The following is a 24,529-nucleotide window of genomic DNA, read 5'->3' as shown; positions in this document are numbered from 1 at the left end:
CTTGCTCACAACACACCTGTTAATGCATCCCATAATCATGTTTGCTTTTTTTGCAACAGCATCACACTGTTGACTCATATTTAGCTTGTGGTTCACTATAACTCCTAGATCCCTTTCTGCAGTACTCCTTCCTAGACAGTCTCTTCTCATTCTGTATGTGTGAAACTGATTGTTCCTTTCTGAGTGGAGCACTTTGCATTTGTCTTTGTCAAACTTCATCCTGTTTACCTCAGACCATTTCTCCAATTTGTCCAGATCATTTTGAATTATGACCCTGTCCTCCAAAGCAGTTGCAATCCCTCCCAGTTTGGTATAATCTGCAAACTTAATAAACGTACTTTCTATGCCAAGGAGAGACTGTAGAGGCTGCCCTGAGAGGATGGAAGACCTGGGTTATGAATCGAGGGGAGTGTTTTTATTTTTATTTGGACTGACTGTAAATTATAATTGAGAGAAGTAAAGAGACTGTTTTGTTGAGTCCAGGGATGCAGAAGTTTGGATAAGTAAAGAGGATTTTTCTCCTTCCTTCCTCTTCCCACTGACCTTAGGGTGCTCGTTTGTGCTCTTAGGTGCTGGGAATGGCCAATTTCTGTGATGATCAGTGTGCACACTGGCCAATATAAAAAAAACTCTCATAGAGACAGAAAACCATGCTTATAACTAAAACACACATGTTGAATGAAGCTATGGCTTCTCTAGTATGTTGAAGAGGATGCAGATGAACTTCCTGGTAGATGGACATTCCATGCCTATCTTCTGGAGGAGTAATTCTGGGTGCTCAATATCTGAGATGATCTGGTGTCAAATTCTGGCCCCATTAAAATCAACAGTAGTTTTGCCATTGATTTCAGTAGGGCCAGGACTCCACTCTAAATTTTTTACTGTTATGAATATCCAATACTTATTTCATGTATTGATAATCAAAGCAGCTGGCTTCTTTGAGGCTTTTATTAAACCTTTGTACCCATTAATCTCTTGTGGTTTTCTTTCTGGTTATTCCATTTCTGGTTATTCCATTCTGGTTATTCCATTTGTACAATTTCTCAAGGTTTTTCATTCCTTTATTTATTTTCTTTATTTTTTTAGTACATATCCTCTTCTGATCCTGATAAACCTTTTAGGTTAGGATGATTGGTCTTCTGGAATTTCAGCATTTCTATTTAGGATATTAACAATAGGTTACACCTTAACTCAATTAATTTAGGATCCCTGACCTAATGGCTTTACATTTTACTAATTCTTTTCTGGTGGTGACTGCTATGTATAGAGTCTCCTTCTTGTTTCTATTTTAATCTTTTGTAATTCAAAACTATCCTTTATGAAATGGAAACATTTATGGAGGACTTATGCTTCACTAAAAATCCTCCCCCGCTCCCCCCAACAACTATCTGGATAGTTGGAGTCACCCAAGAGCACTAATTCATTTATTCTAGCCATCTGGCTAATGTCCGTTAGACTCTATTTGTCATTATTTGCTCTTTGATGGGGAAGTCTAGAAACAATCTGCCTAGAAAATATTTTCCATTTCCTCTGATTTTTTTTTATCCATAGCATTTAATTCACACTACTATGAGCCTGACTTACCTCAATTTCATATTTGTTTTACATAAAGTAAATCACCCCTCTCCTTCCTCTATTATATGTAAACAATTTATATGAATCTGCGGTTCATTAGCATTTCATCTATTTGTCCCACTGTATTTCTGTAATGACTAAGTGATCATATTCTTTTTCTACCATAATTCCCATTCATCCAGTTTATTATGCATATTCCTTGCAGGTATGTTAAAGGAGCCTCTCATTTTATATAGTCTTTATATTTTTTATTTAGATTAGATTATGTTCTGTGAATTACTTTCACTTGCCTATGAAGTTAGACTAGTTTGTTGCATTCTTTCTAGTTATCAGGTGCAGTTACAGTTCTTTGCCACTTACTATAGGGGGCATCTTTAATTTTGGTCTTTGGGCTGGGAATGCTTAAAATAACTTATCCCCTTTGCATGTAGTAAACTACAGTTATTTTAGTAGTGCAGATAATTGGGCACATCGGTGGGCTTAGACTGCCACCCACCTTAAAGATCAGTGAAAGATGTAGAATCATAGAATATCAGGGTTGGGAGGGACCTCAGGAGGTCATTTAGACAACCCCCTGCTCAAAGCAGGACCAATCCTCAACTAAATCCTCCCAGATAGTGCTTTGTCAAGCCTGACCTTAAAAACCTCTAAAGAAGGAGATTCCACCACCTCCCTAGATAACCCATTCCAGTGCTTCACTACCCTCCTAGTGAAATAGTGTTTCCTAATATTCAACCTAGACCTCCCTCACTGCAACTTGAGGCCATTACTCCTTGTTCTGTCATCTCATACCACTGAGAACAGTCTAGATCCATCCTCTTTGAAACCCCCTTTCAGGTAGTTGAAAGCAGCTATCAAATCCCCCCCTCATTCTTCTCTTCCACAGACTAAATAATCCCAGTTCCCTGAGCCTCTCCTCATAAATCATGTGCTCCAGCCTCCAATCATTTTTGTTGCCCTCCGCTGGACTCTTTCCAATTTTTCCATGTCCTTCTTGTAGTGTGGGGCCCAAAACTGGACACACTTCTCCAGATGAGGCCTCATCAATACCGAATAGAGGGGAATGATCATGTCCCTCGATCTGCTGGCAATGCCCCTACTTATACAGTCCAAAATGCCATTAGCCTTCTAGGCAACAAGGGCATATTGTTGACTCATATCCAGCTTCTCGTCCACTGTAACCCCTAGGTCCTTTTCTGCAGAACTGCTGCCTAGCCACTCGGTCCCTAGTCTGTAGCAGTGCATGGGATTCTTCCGTCCTAAGTGCAGCACTCTGTACTTGTCGAACCTCCACAGATTTTTTTTTTTTGGCCCAATCCTCTAATTTGTCTAGCTCCCTCAGTATCATATCCCTACCTTCCTACCACTCCTCCCAGTTTTAGTGTCATCTGCAAACTGGACACAGTTATTTTATTATGCCAGCAGAGGAGGGAGCTTTTTATTATATCTTCTAGGGAATATTTCTATATTTTTGGAGTGGCATAAGCAATCTGCCATAGTTATGAAAACAAAAGCAAGTGTTCCAAAGCGTGTGATAGGCATTGTTTATTTTATAAATCTAAATTTTTGTGACTAGAAGTAGATTGTCACCTTTGGGGAATTGGGGGCAAGTTTTGTTTGTTTTGTTTTTAAGGGAGTGCTTTGTTCTTTGTCACAATGATTAAAGTTTATATATTTCCAATGTAAACATATAGGATAAAATGACAGATGGTGGCATAACAATTCTAGATAGCAAGGCCCCGTGGGCTGTTTCTGATCCTACACAACTATATAACAATAGAATTCCTTCATGACCCAAACCCTGCAAAGTTCACCCAATCCGCTTAGTAATCCATGCAAAAATGCTGTTGCTATAGTAACACATTCTGTAGCACTACTTGACTGTCAAAATAACCTCATAAAATAACAGGTTTAGAAAATTAATCCTAAAATGCAAAGTAAACAAACATGCGCTCTTAAAAGCTCCCTTCCTCTTCCCAACCAACCAATAAACAAAAACAAAAACCCCCACCTAGAGTGTGATGCTCTAGTCTTGTAATGGGTGATACAGTGAGTTTAAACCAAGGGAATAAAAACTGGTGGAGAGCAATAAATTCTGAATTTAATCTTGGGTCAATGGGCTGGAGTCTGAATTTAGGATTACTTACTCTCTTTAGGCTACAGTGGAACTCCCATTTGTGTTTTTGGGAGGTTAGCATATAAAGCAAAGGTTGAATGATACTTAACTAAATTTTTACTTACTGTATGACATATATTAGTACAGTACCTTATTGATACTCAATATCAGTCAGTGGGAAAAATAAGTTCATCATCAGAACTACTGCTATTTCTGTCCTGTTTCTTTTTTTCCTCCATTCTTTCTCTTGTTTTTTGTCAGTGATCCCTCTGCATTTTCTTCCATAAAGCAAGTCCCACCCATTTCCCCTTTCTATCTGCTCAAATGATCTTCAGTGAACTTGTCAATGTTGAGATTTGTATCATCTCTCACCTTTAGAGTTGATATCATGTGGGGGTGTGGGAAGCCATACTTGTCAGTCATTGTCTCAAGCTGCTTGCAGACTCAGGCAGACAGACTTACATTGGTTTACACTCTGGTCCAACTCACATTTGGAAAGTATTTTTGGAAACGTGAGAGCTCCAAACTTTTTTCTGCTAAATGAAAGTTTATAATCTGAATGTTAGTGAGGCCACATAAACATATCCTGCACGCTGGAACTGGTCCAGGGGCCAGGTATTCTATATACGTGAGTTAGACGTGAGCAAAATAACCACATGGGGCATGGAATTAAGATGGAAGTGTAACTTAGGGCTTGTCTTCACTATCGTACTGCATTGGCTGAAGCTATGTTGGCGGGAGAGCGTTTCTCACTGACATAGCGCAGTGTAGACACTGCTTTAAATCAATGTACTTATGTTGCTTGGGGGAGGGTTTCAAGTTACATCAACTTTAGCAGTAGTCTAGATAAGCCCTTACAACTTTATTTAGTGTAACTTTGTTCTAAGGGTGGGATTTTTCAGAAGTGTTCAGCATTGACCTATGTCATCTACTGAAATAAATGATAAAACTGTGATTCACTTCAGTGGGATCAAAGGTAGTCTAACACAGTATAACTTTGAAAATCTACCCTAGAACCCCTTACTAAGGATGTGGGCAAGAGGTAGGATCACAATCAAGAAAAGGGGAATGATCTGTGTAAATAGAAAAATGCCCACCTTTTCTCACAACAACCATTATAGAATCATGACAGTGTTTAAAATGAAAACATATAATGTGTTACAAATATCCTCAGTGACTCCACAATAGGCATAATTTTGACTCTGTGTGCAACAAGGACTTGAAGCAGGAAACAAAATGGTAAAATAGAATCACTTTCCCTGAAACTCCTTGCCCTTGCTGTTTAGGGCAAACAAACATAGCAGTTTTTTTTTAAATGAAAAATCAATAAGTATTGTTTACCATACATAACAAGTTACCATTTTTCATCATTGGTAAACATCAAACTAAAAATGAAATCCTAAATTGTTATTAAATTTCTACTACTTCTCTGCAAAAGCCACTGGCCAATCCAAGCTAAAATGGTTGTAGTTATATATATTCAATATTTGGCTATAGAAACAAGATCCCATTATCTTGTGGTGTTTCTGCAATATTCTACCTACTGTACAATTTCTAAGAGCAGTAAAAATGTAATAATATTAGTTTTCATTCTCTGCAGGCTATAGTGAAAAATAATAATGTAAAATCTAAAATTTAAATTAAAATATACTTTATTTTTCAATTGAAAAGTTGCAGGGTGTCTGGTGCTGTACATTATACATAATCTGAATATTTGTAGACTGAAGGTGAGTAATAAGAGTCTCTGTCTCTGAACTCCTATTTAAAATATAGCTTACTGTAGCTCATCACATATCTTTTTTCTTTAGGTAATATACTATGTTTTACTGATTATTGATTGAATAGATGCACTATATTAAGTTGAAAATGCAGTATATTTATCAGTTTCTGGAAATGTGAAGTTTCTCAATCAATCTTAGCATTTTTAACTATGGTAAAATAAAGCAAAATGTTTCTGCATAATGTTCCAGTAAACTTAATTTTCCACAGAGGCCTTCATCAACAAACCTCACACAAGGGGAGGAGGAAGAGGAAGATGCCCGGGAAAACAGTTGTGGTCCTGCAGGTTTATGGGAGGCACTAACACCCTGCAATGGATGTAGGAACCTTGGATTCCCCATTCTTGCACAGGTATTTATCTTTCTATCTTAAAATCTGTAAGCTATACAGCAGTGGTTCTCAAACTTTTTTTTGCGGACCACTTGAAAATTGCTGAGGGTCTCAGTGGACCACTTAATGATCTTTCCAAATGTTGTTTGTACCATTAGCTAACTATTGTAAAGCGCTTTGGATAAAAGCGCAATATAAAACAAACTTAATAATGAACATTTTTTGTTCTACAAATAAAAGCACACAACTCATATTTTAATATCAGTAGTCTTACCTTTCTAATGTGATGGATGTGCCCTTTCTCCCCTGCTGTGGCAGCCCCCGAGCTGGGGCTGTGAAGGATGGGGAGCCTCTCCCTCTCTCCCCTGCTGCGGCAGTCCCTGAGCTGGGGCTGGGAAGGAGAGCCATCTCTCCTTGGCAGCTGCAGCCCTGGAGCTGGGGGAAGTTGCCTCTTTCTCTGGCCACCGCAGCCCTGCATGTCCCATATTCCCCCCACCCCCTCTTCTCACCCCACTGTCCCCTCCCACCTACCCTTTATTCCCCCCAAGGCCACCACCTTACCTTACATGTGCATCTTCTCCTGGGTCCAGGCACCTAATTAGTGGAGCCACGCCTGCGCGGCTCCACTAATTAGGTGTGTGGCCCTTCATTCTCTCGTGTGCAGCCGCCCAGGTGGGCACCTTAGAGGGAACTATCCACAGACCACCTGAATGGAGCAGTAGTCCACAGACCACAGTTTGAGAACCTCTGCAATAGAATATTCTTACAATCTTTTTCTGCCAGACCTTTTGCAGCTGTTTCTATTATCATGTTCCTAATCCATAGGAGTGCAATACAGTATCATCTAGATCAGTGGCTCTCAACCTTTCCAGACTACTGTACTCCTTTAAGGAGCCTGATTTGTCTTGTACGCCTAAGTTTTCCCTCACTTAAAAACTACTTGCTTACAAAATCGGACATAAAAATACAAAGTGTCACTGCACACTAATACTGAAAAATTGCTTACTTTCTCATTTTTACCACATAATTATAAAATCAACTGGAATATAAATATTGTACTTACATTTCAGTGTATAATATATACAGCAGTATAAACAAGTGATTGTATGAAATTTAAGTTTGCACTGACTTCGCTAGTGTTTTTTATGTAGCCTATTGTAAATCTAGACAAATATCTAGATGAGTTCATGTACCCCTGGAAGACTTCTGCATAGCCCCAGAAGTTTGGTTAACCCTGGTTGAGAACCACTGATCTAGATTATAGACATAATCTACTGGCACAAAAGTATCTACTACACACTTCTATCTATACAAAATAATAAACCTTTTTCCTATGCTTTCTTCTAGAAAACAGTAACATTTTAAAAATGGAATAACGTACAGAAAAATAAATGTTATGAACAATGGACATCCTGTAGAAGTAGCAAAATTCCAATTTCCTGAACACTCTTTAAAAAGACACAGTGCAAAAGTGCCTAAGTGATTTCGAGATCCAATGAGTCATAGATTCTGAAGTGCCTAAGTCACTTTTGAAAATGGGGATGTCTCCTAAGTCACATAGGTACTTCTGAAAATTTTGTCTGCAATCTTTTAACTACAGAAATCATCTTCAAAATGTAATTTAAAAGGGGTGAACATCATATTGTATTACCCATCTAGTTAAGTTTAATGTACAAAATGTTCAATTTACTAAGGCAATTTCAGATATTTGTTTACTCCTGTTTTAGGCAGATTATTTCATTCTTCTTGGGAAATTCACAGGTTTTTCACAAGGCAACTGTGGGGGTCAGGGAGATGAATTTCTTCAAGGTCACAGAAAACCGTTAGACCACTGTACAGCTGCTACTGCCTACACATGGGTCAAATTCTCCTCTCAATTTTGTAACACATGAAAATTTGGCCGTGTATGTCTGTATATTTTAGGCAAGAGTATATCTTGAGCTTAATATCTTAAGCTTTCTTGGAGAGCGTATTTACATATAACATTTTAGATAAGCTAAAATAGGTGGCTGTCTTTCAACTACATCAAGTATTCAGTAACAAGTTGTTTGGGTTTTTTTGTTTTATTTTTTTGAGTATGAAATCTACTGTATGAAAGGGCAGCTGCTGTTGATGTCGTCCCCCCTCCCCCCCCCCCGAATAAGGACATGTTTTAAAATAGCATCAGAATATGTAACATTTGTTAATATTGGAGCTGGTTGAAAATATTCCATTGGAACAGTTTTCCATTGGAAAATATCGATTCAATGAAACTGAAACATGTGTTTGAACTTTTGTTATAGTATAAATTAGAATATAATAGTCAATATGACAAAGAAGAAACATTTAATGAAAATGCCAAGATTTAAGTTTTTCTTCTCAGTTTGGGATTAAACAAAATTTGGAAATCTTGAAATTACCCGCAGGACAGAAATTCCTCCCTCTCCCCTCCGCCCCCTCAGTATAATGGCACTGCAGTTCTTTCCTCCTAGAGTAGTTTGGGGACTTAATACTTAATCTGAAGTGATATAATAGTATACCCCAAGAATCCTCCTTTGTAGTTTGTATAACTTCCCCAAAAAATCTTTCACTTAAATCCTGACATTTGTCAAGTAATCATTAACACTCTTGATATTCTGAGAAGGATAAAGGAAAATGACTAAGAAATGTAGGGGTAAATCTTCCTTATCCATTGAAAGACTAAACAGTAGCATCTACGCAGGCATGCCAGCAGGTGAGTCCTGTGCAATGCGAATCATACTGCCACAGAGCAGGATGGCACATCAGGACTGTCCAGCTCATCAGGTCTGTCCAGTACAGTGGAGCTGTTGCTGTCTCTTTTCTCATGGTGCAGCTTTCTTACTTCTGTTATGTCTTGCACTTTTGTTGTGCTACTGAATGTGGGCGTGTCCAATTTCTTATTAGCCATGCTCTTTTGCTATGCCTATTTTCTTAATTGTGTCCTTACTTGGCACTAAATCTGGTGTACTGAACTAGGATAACATCTCCCATCCTCATCACCCTGTGTGCTGTGTTGCTTGCTTATAGTGACTGGATTTTTTTATACCATTTGGTGTCCTGGGACTTGATCTTGTATCTGTTTGAAGTCAATAATAAAGTTTCAATGGATTTCAGTGAAACAGGATCAGTCAGTTAATGAACTTGAATAGTGATGAGCAAGATGCAGTCAGTGCTCCAGCTTTTTATGAGCTGCTTATGTTTCTTCAGCATTTCAACAGTTGCTTTCTGCTTCGTGACATTTATAATTTTTAGACATCTTTAGCATCTTTGGTCTGTGGCAAGGTGCAGTGTTATCAGATCTGCAAAAGATATAGCAGTATTTTAGGTTTTTACTGGTTATCAACTCCTAGTTTTTAATAAATTACTTTTAATGTTAGTACTTTTCTGCTTTGGAGTTATATAATTTATTGATTAATTACTCATTAATTTTCCCATGGTGAACACGTGTGAATCATAGAAAAATAAGAATGGAAGGGATCTCGATAGGTCATTTAGTCCAGTCCCCTGCACTGAGGCAGAACTAAGCATTATCTAGACCATCCTGATGGATGTTTGTCTAGCCTGTTCTTAAAAACTGCCAGTGACGGAGATTCCACACACTCACGAGGTAATTAAATACCCTTACAGTTAGGAAGGTTTTCCTAATGTCTACCCTAAACTGCCCTTGCTGCAATTTAAGCCCATTATTTCTTGTCCTATCCTCAGAGGTTAAGGAGAACAATTTTCTCTCTCCTTCTTGTAAAAACCTTTTATCATGCCCCCCCCCTCAGTCTTCCTCTTCTCCTGACTAAACAAACACAATTTTTTCAATCTTCCCTCATAGGTCATGTTTTCTAGACCTTTAATCATTTTTGTTGCTCTTCTCTGGACTTTCTCCAATTTGTCCACACCTTTCCTGAGGTGTGGTGCCCAGAACTGGACATAATACTGCAGTTGAGGTCTTATCAGTGCTGAGTAGAGTGAAAGTATTATTTCGCATATCTTGCTTACAACATTCCTGCTAATACATCCTAGAACGTTTGCTTTTTTTGCAACAGTATTACATTGTTGACCCATATTTAGTTTGTGATCTATTATGACCCCCAGATCCTTTGCTGCAGTACTCCTTCCTATACAGTCATTTTCCATTTTGTATTTGTGAAATTGATTATTCCTTCCTACGTGTAGTATTTTGCATTTGTCCTTAGTGAATTTCATCCTATTTAATTCCCATTATTCTAGTTTGTCAAGATCATTTTGAATTCTAATCCTGTTTCCACAAAGCTTGCACCCCTCACTCCTGCACCCCAACCCCCTGCCCCAGGCTCATCCAGTGCACACCCCACAGTTGAGAATGTTACACTGGTCTGTGATGATCCCTGAAGGATTTTGGATCTATAAACCACAAATGACACTAATAAAAAGTAAAATTCATGAAATGTCCAATGGATTCTATGAGATCAGGTACAGTGTGATCATAAGACCCCTGCACCCAAACTCCCTCCCAGAGCTTGCACCCCTCACTCCTGCACCCCAATCCTCTGCCTCAGCATCAGCCTGGAGCCCACTCCCAGACACTGAACCCTTTGGCCCCAGCCAAGAGCCTGCACCCCCTCCTGCACACCAATCCCCTGCCCCAGCCCTGTGAAAGTGAGTGAGGGTGGAGAAGAGCAAGCGACGGAGGGAGGGGGGAATGGAGTGAGTGGAGCAGGGCCTTGGGGAAGGGGCGGGGTAAATCCTGGGTTGATCTTAAATTCAAAAAGTGATCCTGTGTGTAAAAAGGTTGGAGACCACTGGTCTAGGCTATATTTCTTTAGTTTTGTTTATCAGATGATCACGTGAGACAATGTCAAAAGCCTTACTAAAGTTGAGATATATGACATCTACTGATTTCCCCCTGTCCACAAGGCTTGTTACTCTGTCAGAGAAGGATTCTAGGTTGGCTTGATGTGATTTGTTCTTGTCAAATCCATGTTGGTTGTTGCTTATTACCTTATTTTCTTCTAGGTGTGTACAAATTCATTGTTGAATTATTTGCACCATTGTTTTTCCAGGTAGCAAAGTTAAGCTGACTGGTCTATAATTCCCTGGATTGTCCTTATTCCCTTTTTTATAGATAGGTACTATATTTTCCCTTTTCGCGTCCTTTGGTATCTCTCCTGTCCTCCGTGAGTTCTCAAAGATACTTGCTAGTGGCTCAGATCTCTTCAGACAGTTCCTTAAGATTTCTAGGATGTATTTCATCAAGCCTGGCTGACTTGAAAACATCTAACTTGTCTAAGCAATTCTTAACTTGTCCTATTTTAGCCTCCAGATCTTACCCCATTTACACTGATGTTCATTATGCTAGTCATCCAATCACTGCGAACTTTTTGGTGAAAACAAGCAAAAAAGACATTTAACATTTTGGCCATGCTGCATTTTCTGTTGTTGTCTTTCCCTCCTCATATAGTAATGGCCCTATCCTGTCCCTGGTCTTCCTCTTGCTTCTCATGTATTTGCAAACTGCTTTCTTGTTACCCTTTATATCCCTAACTAGTTTAACCTTGTTCTGTGCTTGGCCTTTCTAATTTTGTCCCTTCATGCTTGTGTTGTGGGGTTGTTTTTATATTCATCCTTAGTAATTTGAACTAGTTTCCACTTCTTGTATGACTCTTTTTTGAGTTTTCAGATAATTGAAGATCTCCTGGTTAAGCCAGGGTTGCCTCTTACCATACGTCTCATCTTTCCTATGCATTGGTATAGTTTGCTCTTGTTCCCTTAATAATGTCTCTTTAAAAACTGCCAACTCTCCTGAACCCTTTTTTCCCCCTTAGACTTGCTTCCTGTGGGATCTTACCAACCCATTATCTGAGTTTGCTAAAGTCTGCCTTCTTGAAGTCCTTTGTCTTTATTCTGCTGTTTTTCTTGTTTCACCATTCCCTAGAATCATGAACTCATCATTTCATGATTCCTTTCATCCAAGCAGCCTTCCACCTTCAGATTCTAAACTAGCTCCTCCCTGTTTGTCAGAATCAAATCCAGAATAGCCTCTCCCTAGTTGCTTTCTACACCTTCTGTGATAAAAAGTTGCCTATGTTGTATTCCAAGAGCTTGTTGGATAATCTGTGCCCTGCTGTATTTCCCAACAAATGTCTGGGTAGTTGAAGTCCTCCATCACCACTAAGTCCTGTGTTTTTGGATGATTTTGTTGTTTAAAAAGTCTCATCCATCACTTCTTCCTCCTACTTAGGTGGTCTGTAGTAGATCCCTACCATGATATCACCACTGTTTTTACCCCTTTTATCCTTACCCAGAGACTTTCAACTGGGCTACCTCCCACTTCTCTATCTCAATCTCAGTGCAAATGTATACATATTTGATATACAAGGCAACACCTTCTCCCTTTTTTCCCCTGACTGTCATTCCTGAACAATCTGTACCCTTCTATACCAGAATTGTTGTCATATGAATTATCCCACCAAGTTTCTGTGGTGCCAATTGCCATATTTGTGATTATTCAATAGTATTTCTAGTTCTTCCTGTTTATTTCCCATACTTCTTGCATTAATATACAGACATCTAAGATGTTTATTAGATTTCCCCACTGTATTTCCTCTTGTGTCTCCTTTGTCTGGGCTGCTATTTTCCATATTGACCCCTAGATTCTGACCTCTCACCCAAGTCTCCACGTTTTGGATTTATCTCTGGGCTTTTATCTCCTGCCCCCATTAAACCTAATTTAAAGGTTAGCCAGTCTGTATCCGAAGATACTCTTCCCCTCCTTTGACAGGTGGACCCCATCTCTGCTCAGCAGTCCACCTTTTCAGAATGAGGTCCCATGGTCAATGAAGCTGAAGACCTCCTGTCGACACCATCTGCGCAAACAAGTATTTACCTCTAGGATGTGTCTGTCTCTGCCCAGATGATTTGGAGTGATTTCATAATTTAAAAATGATAATTTTCCATGCCTATTTTTAACATAAGACAAATGTAAGGGCTATTATAGTAGCAATGAAATTGGTTCAAGATTGTTTTCCAGATATGGGCTGGTCCCTTTTCCCTTTTAATAGAGGAGGTTCAGTTCAGGATTTACTTAAACTGGAAGACAGTAATTTTCTGAACTAGTTTGCTTCTTTTACACTTAAATTGTAAAATATTAAGCAAATTCTGTTTTACTAAAAATCATCTGTCACTCACTAAGAGGATAAAAAGGCTTTTTAATTGTGTACACTTACCTCTGTCTCCTTATTTTTTCCCAACTCCTCCATTAGGTCCCAAAATATGTCTAGACAAATATTATATAAAAACGAGCTTTTGTTTCTTCTATTTTTTTTTCCTATTGGACTAGAGGGGGAAAAGCCAAAGGGTAATAACATTCAAGAAGATACAGGGATGAGATCTGTGGTTGAAATGACAATATACTGTATCTCAGTATCACCACAGAAATGTCTATGTTGGTATTAATACTGCACCTCTCTATCGGAACATCTGTAATTCTTATCCAAATGTTTCCATGCTCTAAACAGGGATCAGCACTGCCTGTGTACAAAATTCATAAAAGGAGAGTGTTTATCAACAGAAGAGGCTGATTGCCTTGATAAACCCCTATTCTAAATTTGGCCAAACTAAAGCCCATGTCAGACACAAAAGAAACCACATCTCTAGTGTGTAATCAGCTACCACAGGTAAAGAGCCACTAGAAAGATTGATGGGCATACATTTATTGCTACAGATATGGGTGTCTGCTGATGGCAATGTTGCTTACCACATAATGACTGTGGACACTTCCTGAAAAGTATGGCTGTAACTCTAGAGAGATGTGCAAACCTTGCTCCAAGTTAAATGTTTGTACTTTATATCTTTGACGTATCCTTTGTATGCATATCTACAATTAACATGACCCAAATGAAGACTATCATAATTCACACGCTTATAGTGAGCCTGGGAAAATAGATGGACTTTGGAGTGTGACTTGGTCTGCAGATCTGGGCTCTGGAAAAACAAATTCCAGAATTGAGGATTCCTCACTGAGAATTTAGAGCTGTTAACTTAGGCACCCAAGTTGATTTAAACTATTGCAATAGCTAATGAAGAGAGAAAGAAACTGTATCCCAGGTATCCAAGACACAAATCATTGAAAGTTTTTTAGATTTCAACTAACACCTTGATTTGGTTCCTCAACCTGTGATGGGTTCAATCCAACTCCTATATTTCTCATGTAACACTGCAATAAGAAGTGTTCTTACTAGTCATGTCAACACATTTGACATGTCAAAGATTCAGATCTCATTATGAAGACACATACAAATATAGGAATAAAGTATTTGGCTTCATCCTTTTAAAAATGCACACTTTTTTTCCATAGAAGCCAAATAGGAAGAATGGTCTGTCAATTACTAAACACCATCAGTTAGTCCATTTTGCATTTCTGTTCTAGCTGGGAATAAATCTTAACTGTTCTAGAAACACTGTATTTATAGATTAAAAGGGGAATGGCATATAAAAGTTGATTTCTACTTTAGATAGGCAGTTGACAGAATAATTCTAATTAAAAAGGTAAATCTTGAGTGAGACGAAGACAGTGTTTGTCCCTGACCTAATGAGCTAGCAGTATTAAGGGAAAAGGATTGATTTCCAAGTTCGAAACTGGTTTGGTTTCTTTACTGTATTTGTATTTTAGTTCAGAAAAAGAGTTTGGCTGGCTGTAGATCTGAGCATGCAATAGTTAATATCATATCCATGCAGAATTCTGCTGCAAAGATCAGTTTCCTAGCTCAGTTTGACCATGTCACCCCTCGCTTTGAATCCCTCAACTGGTTCCCCCTTCTCTATCGCATCAAACATAAGCTACTTTTATTCACTTTCAAGGTCCTTTATATTCAGTCCCCACCTATCAGCTCTCATTTGCTATCAATCTGTCGATGCTTGCCTCCAGTCAGCCTATGATGACAGCCTTCACTACCCACTTGCTAAATTTCAGACAAGCACCTTTGTGCTTTCCTTCATGCTGCTCCACATGCTTATGTGGTGCTCATGTAAACATCTGCAAAGACACCTAGTTATCCACCTTCAAATCCTTCCTCCAAATTCTCCTGGAGTCAGGCTATTGGTATGCAGGGACCATTACTTGTCATGCTGACCAGTATTATCACATTGTATTCTTGTACTCCCCAATCTGTTGTCTTTTATTTTAGACAGAGGTTGCAAGCTCCTGGGGCAAGGACCATCCTTTTGTTCTGTTTTAGCACAGTGCCTAGCAGGGTTGTGGTCCATAACAAGGTGTCATGGGTGCTACAGTAATACAAATTAATAATAATAATTTCTGTTGTACTATGTATAGGTTTTAAAAATATCTGACAATAATAACTGAACTCTCATGAAAGTAGCTCTTGTGCCACTAGCATGGAAATCTTGCAGTAGCAGCGATGTAGTTGTCTAAGCACTTCTCTGCATAGATGTTTAGTCAGTGAGGACATAACAGCTCCCTACCCACTCCAGTTCAGTGCAGGAGGGGAGGCCCTTATCCCCAGCAGTGTATCTGCATAACAGAAACCTTCCTTTACCCCCTTCTAGACCCTGAGATAATCTTAAATAAAATAAAACCCAAATTAAAAGTTGGCCAGAGGATGAATTCAACTTACAACCCAGATCTCTCAGTCCCCACAGCACTCTAAACCTCTAGTGCCAGAGGGTTTGTTGGCATTTGTTTACCCTGAAGCAAGTTTTTTGGTATGTTAGTACCAGCCTTTATACAGATACAGCACTGTTAGCATCTTTTCCTGCTGCTAGTATGGAGCATCTGTAATTAGAGTATTCTCTAAAATAACTCTTAACAGTTTAGTGATTGAATCTAATACTGGCTCTTTCTAGCCTTCAAACAAAGTATGGCACTAATGAAAATTCTGCCTGTCCCAAGAGCCAAGCTTAAAGAGAAAGGTACTTTACACAGAGTTCTGTGTTAAAATTGGCTCAAAAGTGGGAAATGATAAAGAACTTTTATTTTTTATTATCTGGAGAAATCTCACTCCACTAGATCAGTGAGTGAAGGAGAGGACACTGGAAGGAAACCCTAGTCAAATAACCATGAATGATGTGCCTGTTAATGTTTTGTACAATTGAGAACAAAGTAGCCAGCTGAAACAGGGAATCTTAAATCAAGAACATGCGCATAAGTGTGTTAAAAATGTGGCAATATTTATTGGCTGAACTGTTCCCAAATATAGGGAAATATAGAACCCCAAAGTCCCTTTTCATACCTAGATTAACATTTATATTTAATCAATAGGAGTATTTCCAAATGAGAGACAACTGGTCTTCTGGCTTGGTCCCCACAGGTAATGGGTTAACTTTGAGACTATGGCCTATTTTTCAGAGGTACTGACTACTGGTGGTGCTCCCATTGACTTCACCTGATGTTATGGGTTCTCAGCACCTCTGAAAATCAGGACTGTTGTCTTTATATTAGAGTGTACAACACAAACTCTTTTCTTCTAAACTTTTTTGTGAAGAGACACGTTTTCTCACCCAGCTGCCCTTCCAATAGAGCTGCAGTGAAGCATTATTCAGGCATGCAGCAACAACCCAGCTGCACTAACATGCCCTTCTAATAGAGCCTGCAATGACTCAGCCCTCAGGCATGTGGCAGCAACCTATCCCTGAGTCGAGCCTGGGTCAGATGACCCCCAGGCTCAGGTATTTTCCCAACCCTGACAGAGTTGCAAATCAGTGTGTGTAACAGCACTACCCAGCCAGAAATCTTCCTGCTGTCTCGGACTGTATCAGACTCTTGAGACTCCCAGTCTGCTTTTGCTCCTGGTCCTATTCCTGCCTAGGGTGACCAGATGTCCCGATTTTATAGCGACAGTCCCGATTTTTGGGTCTTTTTCTTATATAGGCTCCTATTACCCCACCCCCTGTCCCGATTTTTCACACTTGCTGTTTGGTCACCCTGTTCCTGCCCTTACCTTGCCTGAGCTCTCTTCCAGTAATGTCCTTGCCATATTCTGACCTCACTCCAGCCCTGTTACTGACCCGCTCCAGCCTGTTTCCTGACCCTCCCTGGACTGTCAGACTCTGACCACCTGGCTTCAACTTCTGGCTTGAACCTGGACTTCAGCTATGGCACTGGTTGTCTATGGACTCTGATCTCAGTTCTGAACCTGGTTTGTCCCTGGATTTTGATTCTAGTGCCCCACCCTTGGCCCAGTCACAACCCTACATCCGGTTTTGACTTCTGCTCCAACAGCTCAGCCTGACTGCCAGGAGACAGCGCTTGACAATCCTGCTCTTTACCATTAGTGCAAAGTGTTCGTAAACAAGCCACAGATTTACAGCAAATAATTCTTCCTCTGTAGGGAGAACCTCTGCTGCCATAGAGCTGGCAGAAGCAGTATAGTCACCTCCTACACTGGCAGCTCCTCCACCCCTTGACATAAGGGAGAGGAGAAGATGCGAGGGAGTGTGATGGAATTGAGTTCTGCTAGGATCAGTCTTCCGCTGGTGTAAGGGACCTTACACCAACAGCATAAGTTAAAGCAGGATCCCTGTAACCACACAACTCAGAACATAGGGTTCTTCTTCGAGTGCTTGCTCATATTGATTCCAATTAGGTGTGCGTGCACCGTGTGCATGATCATCGGAAGATTTTTACCCTAGCAACACTCGGTGGGTCGGCTGAGGTGCCCCCTGGAGTGGCACCCTTATGGCCCAGCCAACCCAGCGCCCCCTCAATTCCTTCTTACCGCCCGTGAGGGTTGTTGGAACTGTGGAGTGCAGCTTAGCTGATCTCCACTCTCCCTAGCATTCGCTTTAGTACCTGTTAATAGTTTCTGATTAGTTGTTAATAGTTGGTTATAGTTGTTAATAATTACTTAGTATAGTTAGTTAGTTTAATTAGTGGGAGGGAACGGGGTCTTCTCCCTTCTCCCCTATCCCAGTACCCAGGCCCATGCCTGGGTCTCCAGGCTTCAAACCCTGCTTGGCTTGCCAGAGGCTGATGCCAATGGGAGACCCCCACGACCTTTGCCTAAGGTGTCTGGGGGAATCCCACCAAGCAGACAAATGCCGCATTTGCAAAACCTTCAAGCCGAGGACCAGGAAGGAGCGGGACTTTAGACTGAAGCAGCTCCTTATGGAGGCGGCACTTAGCCCGGTCCCTTCCTCTGTATGCCGAGACTCGGCACCGTTGTCCTTGGTGCGGAGTGCCTCAGCGGCACCAACTAGTCGAGCACCGTGTTCGGACTCTACCAAAGCCTCGCCGTGCCAGAACTTCCCGGCACCTCCACCACCACAGCGCAGGTCACTATCTCCGAGCCAGAAGAAGAAGCAGCCCAGGCAGGTGCTGGCCACTTCTTGCTTGTCAGTGCAGCAGCCGTCGTCGCTTCCCGCACCGCAGTTGGAGCCACGCCCATTGCCAGAGCGCATAGGACAAATATCGGCTCCTGCACTGTCGACTCCAGTGCTGCAAGGGCTGTCAAGTCTGGTGCACGTAAGCTTCCCGGTGCACACTGCAGTCGAGCTGAGACTACTCTCCACACCGGAGACCTTTTCAGTGGCACGGGACTTGATCGCGCTCACAGAGCCGACTCCTCTGCAGCCGGCAGCAACTCCGGCACGGACGGTCCCTCATGCGACCACCGTCGCTGAGTGAAGAAGGACGACACTGGTCTCGGTCCCGATCTTCTTCCCGGCACCCACCATGGCATCACGCGCAGTCCCGGCACCGTTCTCGCTCTCAGCGCCGGTCATACTCACGATGCCGCTCCAGCTTGCGGAGATCCAAATCGCGTTACAGCTGGCACTGATCAGACTCCCGGCACCGCTCCTGGTACCGGTCAGAGCAGCACTCGACCCAGAGCCGATCCCGACGCCAATTTCACCGGAGGTCGCCATCGAGATCCAGATCAGGCTCCTGGCACCGATATGACCACAGGCATTGATCGACATCTCAGTACCATTCTGCGTCACGGCACCAGTCCCCAGCACCACGGCACCGTACAGCACCGGGGTACTTGGCACTGGTGCGTACAGTACCACCTTGGCCATCTTGCTCTGCCTCTGTGTCGTCGCACTCTCAAGATGGCTACCACGCACAGGACCAGGGCGAGAGCGGTACAGGCCAGTGGCTAGAAGAAGGCCAGGACCCGGGGCACAAACCCCCACAATGATCCTTTTGGACCCTCTGGGCATACCATCAGGCCCAGGGGGCTCCTTTGGGGGCTTCCTGTTCTGCCCCTTTGGAGCCCCAAGTACCGGAGGCCACTGTGTCTCCCCCCCCACCCCCGGGAGGCTCTGAGGCGACTGCTCCAGTGCCAGTGCAGGCCCACGCTCCTAGCATGATGGACCTTGAGCAACAAGATCCTCCACAAGAAGACCTCATGCAGGATCCCTTAGTCCCAGGGGTATCTTCCTCGCCCGATGAGGCAGTGGCGGGGACTACAGTTTCGGGCTCTCCTCCTATGGACCTCTGCGCCCACCAGGATCTGCTCCGCAGAGTGGCGCTCAATATGAACGTCCAGGTAGAGGAGGTGGTGGAGGTAGAGGACCCTGTGGTGGACATTCTGTCCGCAAAGGCACCATCCAGAGTTGCCCTCCCCATCATACGAACCATACAGGCCAATGCCAAGACAATCTGGCAATCGCCAGCCTCTATACCACCTACGGCCAAGGGGGTGGAAAGGAAGTACTTTGTCCCTTCAAAGGACTACGAGTACCTCTATATGCACCCCCAACTGTGCTCCCTTGTCATGGCTTTGGTCAACGAGAAGGAGCGGCACACTCAGCAGGCCCCGGCGCCTAAATTGAAGGACGCTAGACGTCTAGACTTGTTTGGGCGCAAGGTGTACTTGGCCGGAGGCTTGCAGCTCAGGGTGGCCAACCAGCAGGCACTCCTGAGCTGATATGACTATAATTCATGGCACTCTATGGAGAAATTCAAAGAGTTGGTTCCACAGGAATCCATAGAGGAATTTGGGGATATAGTAGAGGAGGGCAAGAAGGTGGCCAGAACCTTCCTACAAGCCTCTCTGGACGTGGCAGACTTGGCAACTAGGACCCTGGCCTCGGGCATAGCCATGTGTGCCGCATCTCGTGGCTGCAGGTCTCTGGCTTACCACCAGAGTTACAGCTGACCCTCCAGGACCTGCCCTTTGATGGCCAGGGTCTATTCTCTGAGAAGACAGACTCAAGGCTGCAGAGTCTGAAGGACTCGAGAATTATCATGCACTCTCTGGGAATGCATAACCCAGTAACGCAGAGAAGGCCCTTCAGACCACAGTCTCAGAGGTTATACCCTCCCCCTCGGCCGAGACAGGACTTCTTCAGAAGACGTGGCTGAGGTGGTAAAAGGAAACTGGACACCAAGCCAGCCAAGGCCAGGGCCCTCCCAAGCCATCGGCAGGGCCTAAACAGAATTTTGAAGGTGCGCCCAAGAACGGAGGACCAGTCTCCATTCAGGATCCTTCCCCGCCTTTCCAAAATCGTCTCTCCCATTTCCTCCATGGGTGGTCCTACATAACATCGGACCGTTGGGTCCTACGCATGGTGGAAAGGGGATACTCCCTCCAATTTGCTTCCCCCCCGCTCCTTCCCTGTCCCTCTTCAGGGACCCTTCTCATGAGCACCTCCTTCTATAGGAGGTCCAATCACTCCTGGCTTTGGAAGCGATAGAGGAGGTTCCGGGAGAGTCAAGGGGCAAGGGCTTTTATTCCCGCTACTTCCTAATCCCCAAGGCCAAGGGCGGGCTTCGGCCCATCTTGGACCTACGCGTACTCAACAAATTTATGGTAAAGTTGAAGTTCCACATGGTCTCACTAGGACCATTATTCCTTCCCTAGATCCTGGAGACTGGTATGCCGCCCTCGACATGAAGGACGCATACTTCCACATTGCGATCTACCCCGTGCACAGATGCTTCCTTCGCTTTGTGGTCAATCAACTGCACTTTCAATTCACTGTCCTTCCTTTCGGCCTATCCACGGCCCCCAGGCTGTTTACCAAATGCATGGCTGTGGTAGCGGCCTCCCTTCGTTGACAATGGGTCCAAGTGTTCCCATATCTCGACAACTGGCTTATTCGGGGTCTCTCCAGGGATCAGGTGCAGTCTCATGTTCAGCTCACCATGAACATGTTCAATCGGCTGAGTCTCCTGCTCAATGTCGCGAAATCCACTCTGGTATCAACCCAGAGGATAGAATTCATAGGAGCAGTATTAGACTCAGGCCTAGCCCGGGCAATTCTGCCGGAAGCACACTTCCAATCCCTGGTGAATATCATCCACAGCCTGCAAAGCTTCCCGAACTCGACCGTGAAACATGCCTATGCCTCCTGGGACACATGGCCTCTTGCACGTTTGTGACCAGGCACGCCAGGCTGTGACTATGTCCACTCCAAGCCTGGCTATGAACAGGATATCACCCAGGTCGGGTCAACTTGAGCACGGTGGTTACCATCTTGCCTGGGGCATTAGCCTCTCTAGGCTGGTGGCTGGGCCCCAAATCAGTGTCCGAAGGGGTACCATTTCATGCCCCACAGCCCTCTGTGTCCCTAGTCATGGATGCGTCATCCCTGGGATGGAGATCCCACCTCGGGAACCTCTGTACACAGGGGCTATGGTCGGCAGGAGAGTTATCCCTGCACATCAACGTACGGGAACTCAGAGCAGTGCGCCTGGCGTGTCAAGCATTCTGAGAGCGCATTCAAGGCCATTGTGTTGCAGGCTTCACAGACAACACTACAGCCATATTTTATATCAACAAGCAAGGGGTAGCCTGGTCATCCCCCCCTCTCTCAGGAGGCCACTCATCTGTGGGAATTCTGCATAGCCCACTAGATCCATCTGATGGTGTCGTTTCTCCCAGAGGTCCAGAACACCTTAGCGGACCACCTCAGCAGATCATTCCAGGCTCACGAGTGGTCGGTTCGCCCGGATGTCATCCACTCTGTCTTCCTGAAGTGGGGCTTTCCCCGGATTGACCTATTCGCCTCTCGCGAGAATCAGAAATGCCAGGTGTTCTGCTCTCTCCAAGGGCGCTCTCTGGGTTCCCTGTCGGACGCCTTCCTAATTCAGTGGAAGGATCACCTGTGCTACACCTTTCCTCCATTCCTGCCAGTCCACGGGGTCCTAATCAAGCTGCGCAGGGACAGAGCCTGTCTGATTCTGGTCGCCCCAGCACTGCCCAGACAGCCCTAGTATACCACTCTCCTAGAGCTGTTGGTGGACACCCCGATTCCACTCCCGCTCTGGCCAGACCTGATCACTCAGGATCACAGTTGACTCTGTCATCCTGACCTGCAATCTCTCCACCTCACAGTGTGGATGCTGCATGGCTAAATCAGTCTGAGCTGTGCTGTTTTCACTCAGCCGAGCAGATCCTTTTGGGTAGCAGGAAACCCTCTACCAGGTCCACATACTTAGCAAAGTGGAAGCGTTTTTCCTGCTGGTGCGCCTGGCATCATATGACCCCCCTACAGGCATCAGTACCTGTTATCTTGGAATACCTCCTGTCCTTAAAGCAGCAGGGCTTGGCAATATATTCCATCAGGGTGCATCTGGCAGCTATTTCAGCTTTCCACCCAGGTGAAAACGGTCACTCAGTCTTCTCCAATCCCTTGGTCAGCAGATTTCCCAAGGGGTTGGAGTGCCTGTTCCCACGAATTTGACAACCAGTCCCTACGTGGGATCTTAACCTGGTCCTATCCAGACTCATGGGTGTCCCGTTCACTCCTGTACCTTCCTGGAAGACAGCCTTCCTCGTAGCTATCACCTTGGTGAGGCATGTGTCTGAGCTCCGGGCACTCACATCGGAACCACCATATACGGTGTTCCACAAGGATAAGGTACAGCTGCGACCCCACCCGACCTTCCTCCCTAAGGTGGTGTCTGTCTTCCATGTCAACCAGGACACCTGTCTTCTATCCGAGGCCTCACGCCTCTCGACAGGAGCAACAGCTGCATTCCCTAGACGTTCGCAGGGCCTTGGTCTTCTACATTGAGCGAACGAAACCCTTCAGGAAAACATCACAGTTGTTTGTTGCTGTGGCAGACCGGATGAAGGGCCTTCCGGTCTCCTCCCAGCGCATCTTGTCCTGGATCACATCATGCATCCGTGCGTGCTATGACTTGGCTGGTGTCCCATCTACACACCTTACTGCCCACTCCACGTGGGCTCAGGCTTCCTCCTCTGCTTTCCTGGCGCATGTGCCCATTCAGGAGATATGTAGGGCAGCGACTTGGTCATTGCCGCCTACTATGCGATAGTGCAGCAGTCCAGGGGTGATGCTGCATTTGGTTCAGTGGTCTTTCATTCCCAAGCCTTACCTAGGCTGTGGGGTCGGAGTCACCTAACTGGAATCGATATGAGCAAGCACTCGAAGAAGAAAAGACAGTTACTCACCTTTGTAACTGTTGTTCTTCAAGATGATTTGCAGAATTGCTGAGCACTCACAGCTGCTACTGAAGTCAATGAGAACTGTGCTTTGAAGATATAAAGCGCTATATAAAGCTGAGTAGTCTGAAAAATCAGGTACTAGATGTCTCAAATTGGGTAGCCAAAATTAGTGGACACTTTTGACTTTAATGCCATAGTTCCCTATCTGTAAAGTTGGAATAATAATAATACCCTCTCATCTCACAGAGGAGTTGAGAAGATAAATTCATGAATGTTTCTGAAGCACTTGGTTACTACAGTGATGAGTGCCATTAAAAAGTCCATAAGGAAATTCAGAGTCTGCCGACAGAATTATTAATAGTGTGGAGTAAATAAACATGGCCCATCTATGGAACAGTGAGGAGTAAAAATATTCTGTAGTCAGAGGTGGCCCTAGACAAGTTGCCAGTAACTGGCGCTCTAGGCGAACCATGCAATCGGCGCTCCCAAGCCCCAAGGGCAGATCTAGGCTGAGGTTTTTGGTAAACTGGGAAACATTTTGCCCCATTTTTCCTTTTAATGTTTTTGAAGTGTTTTTTTTTTAAACGGAGGCTTAATTATTCGGTTCATCTGTCCGTCCGTCTGTCCAACCAATGTTTCTGAGATCAGATAAAATAGAGACCCAACATTTTCAGATTTGTACACAACAGCTAGATGATATTTCAGTCCGATTTCAAATAAAAATGCATTAAAAATGTTAATTATAATTTTTATTATTACAAATCCAAAATCATCATTACCACCACATCCAATATAGAAAGAAATAAGAAAACTCTTCAATGAACTTTAACCTGTATTTACAAAACACTCTGAATAAAAAACACTCTGTGCTCTTAAAACATGACTTTTCTTGTTTTAAGTTTTGAAAATTCATCACTAGTTCTTTTAGATCCAGTTTTCCCTCTATTTCATGCTCTATTGACATTGCGGCAAGTCCAACAAGTCTCTCTTGCACCATTGTTGAATGCAGATATGTTTTTATCAATTTTAAGTTTGAGAAGCTACATTCCCCCCTAGCTATGGAAACTGGCAAAGGTAAAAGAATGCGCAGAGCTATAAAAATGTTTGGAAAACTGTCTGAGAGTTTATTTTCACAAACAAACTTTATTACTGTTTCAGGAGTGGAATGTTTCTTAAGTTGTCTTGCAAAAGCCTGAAGCTCACTACACAAATCTGTAGTATCAATGTCTTTTGAATTTTCATGTGTCAATGCCGACTCCAGTTTTATACAAAATTCTCTTATCTGTTTTGCTGTTTTCTTTTGCAAGCTGTGGATATCATATAGAAAGCCAAATACTGACGCAAGCTGCTGCATTTGTTGAAATCTTGTCAACCGAGTAAA

General features: G+C 43.2%; 1 protein-coding gene across 2 annotated transcripts in view; it reads left to right on the top strand.

The window, feature by feature from the left end:
* The window catches only part of ANKS1B (ankyrin repeat and sterile alpha motif domain containing 1B), a 758,955-nt gene that overhangs the window by 218,953 nt on the left and 515,473 nt on the right, over nt 1-24,529 (top strand). For both annotated transcript variants that reach the window (XM_054028751.1, XM_054028742.1), the window contains exon 9: nt 5,681-5,821. In XM_054028751.1, coding sequence (XP_053884726.1) covers nt 5,681-5,821 — 141 coding nt within the window. The remainder of the gene's footprint in view (nt 1-5,680; nt 5,822-24,529) is intronic.

Source organism: Malaclemys terrapin, chromosome 1 (assembly GCF_027887155.1).
Source record: "Malaclemys terrapin pileata isolate rMalTer1 chromosome 1, rMalTer1.hap1, whole genome shotgun sequence".
Lineage (NCBI taxonomy): Eukaryota > Metazoa > Chordata > Testudines > Emydidae > Malaclemys > Malaclemys terrapin.
Note: the sequence above shows the minus strand (reverse complement) of the source record. Positions and strands in the feature narration are given on the sequence as shown.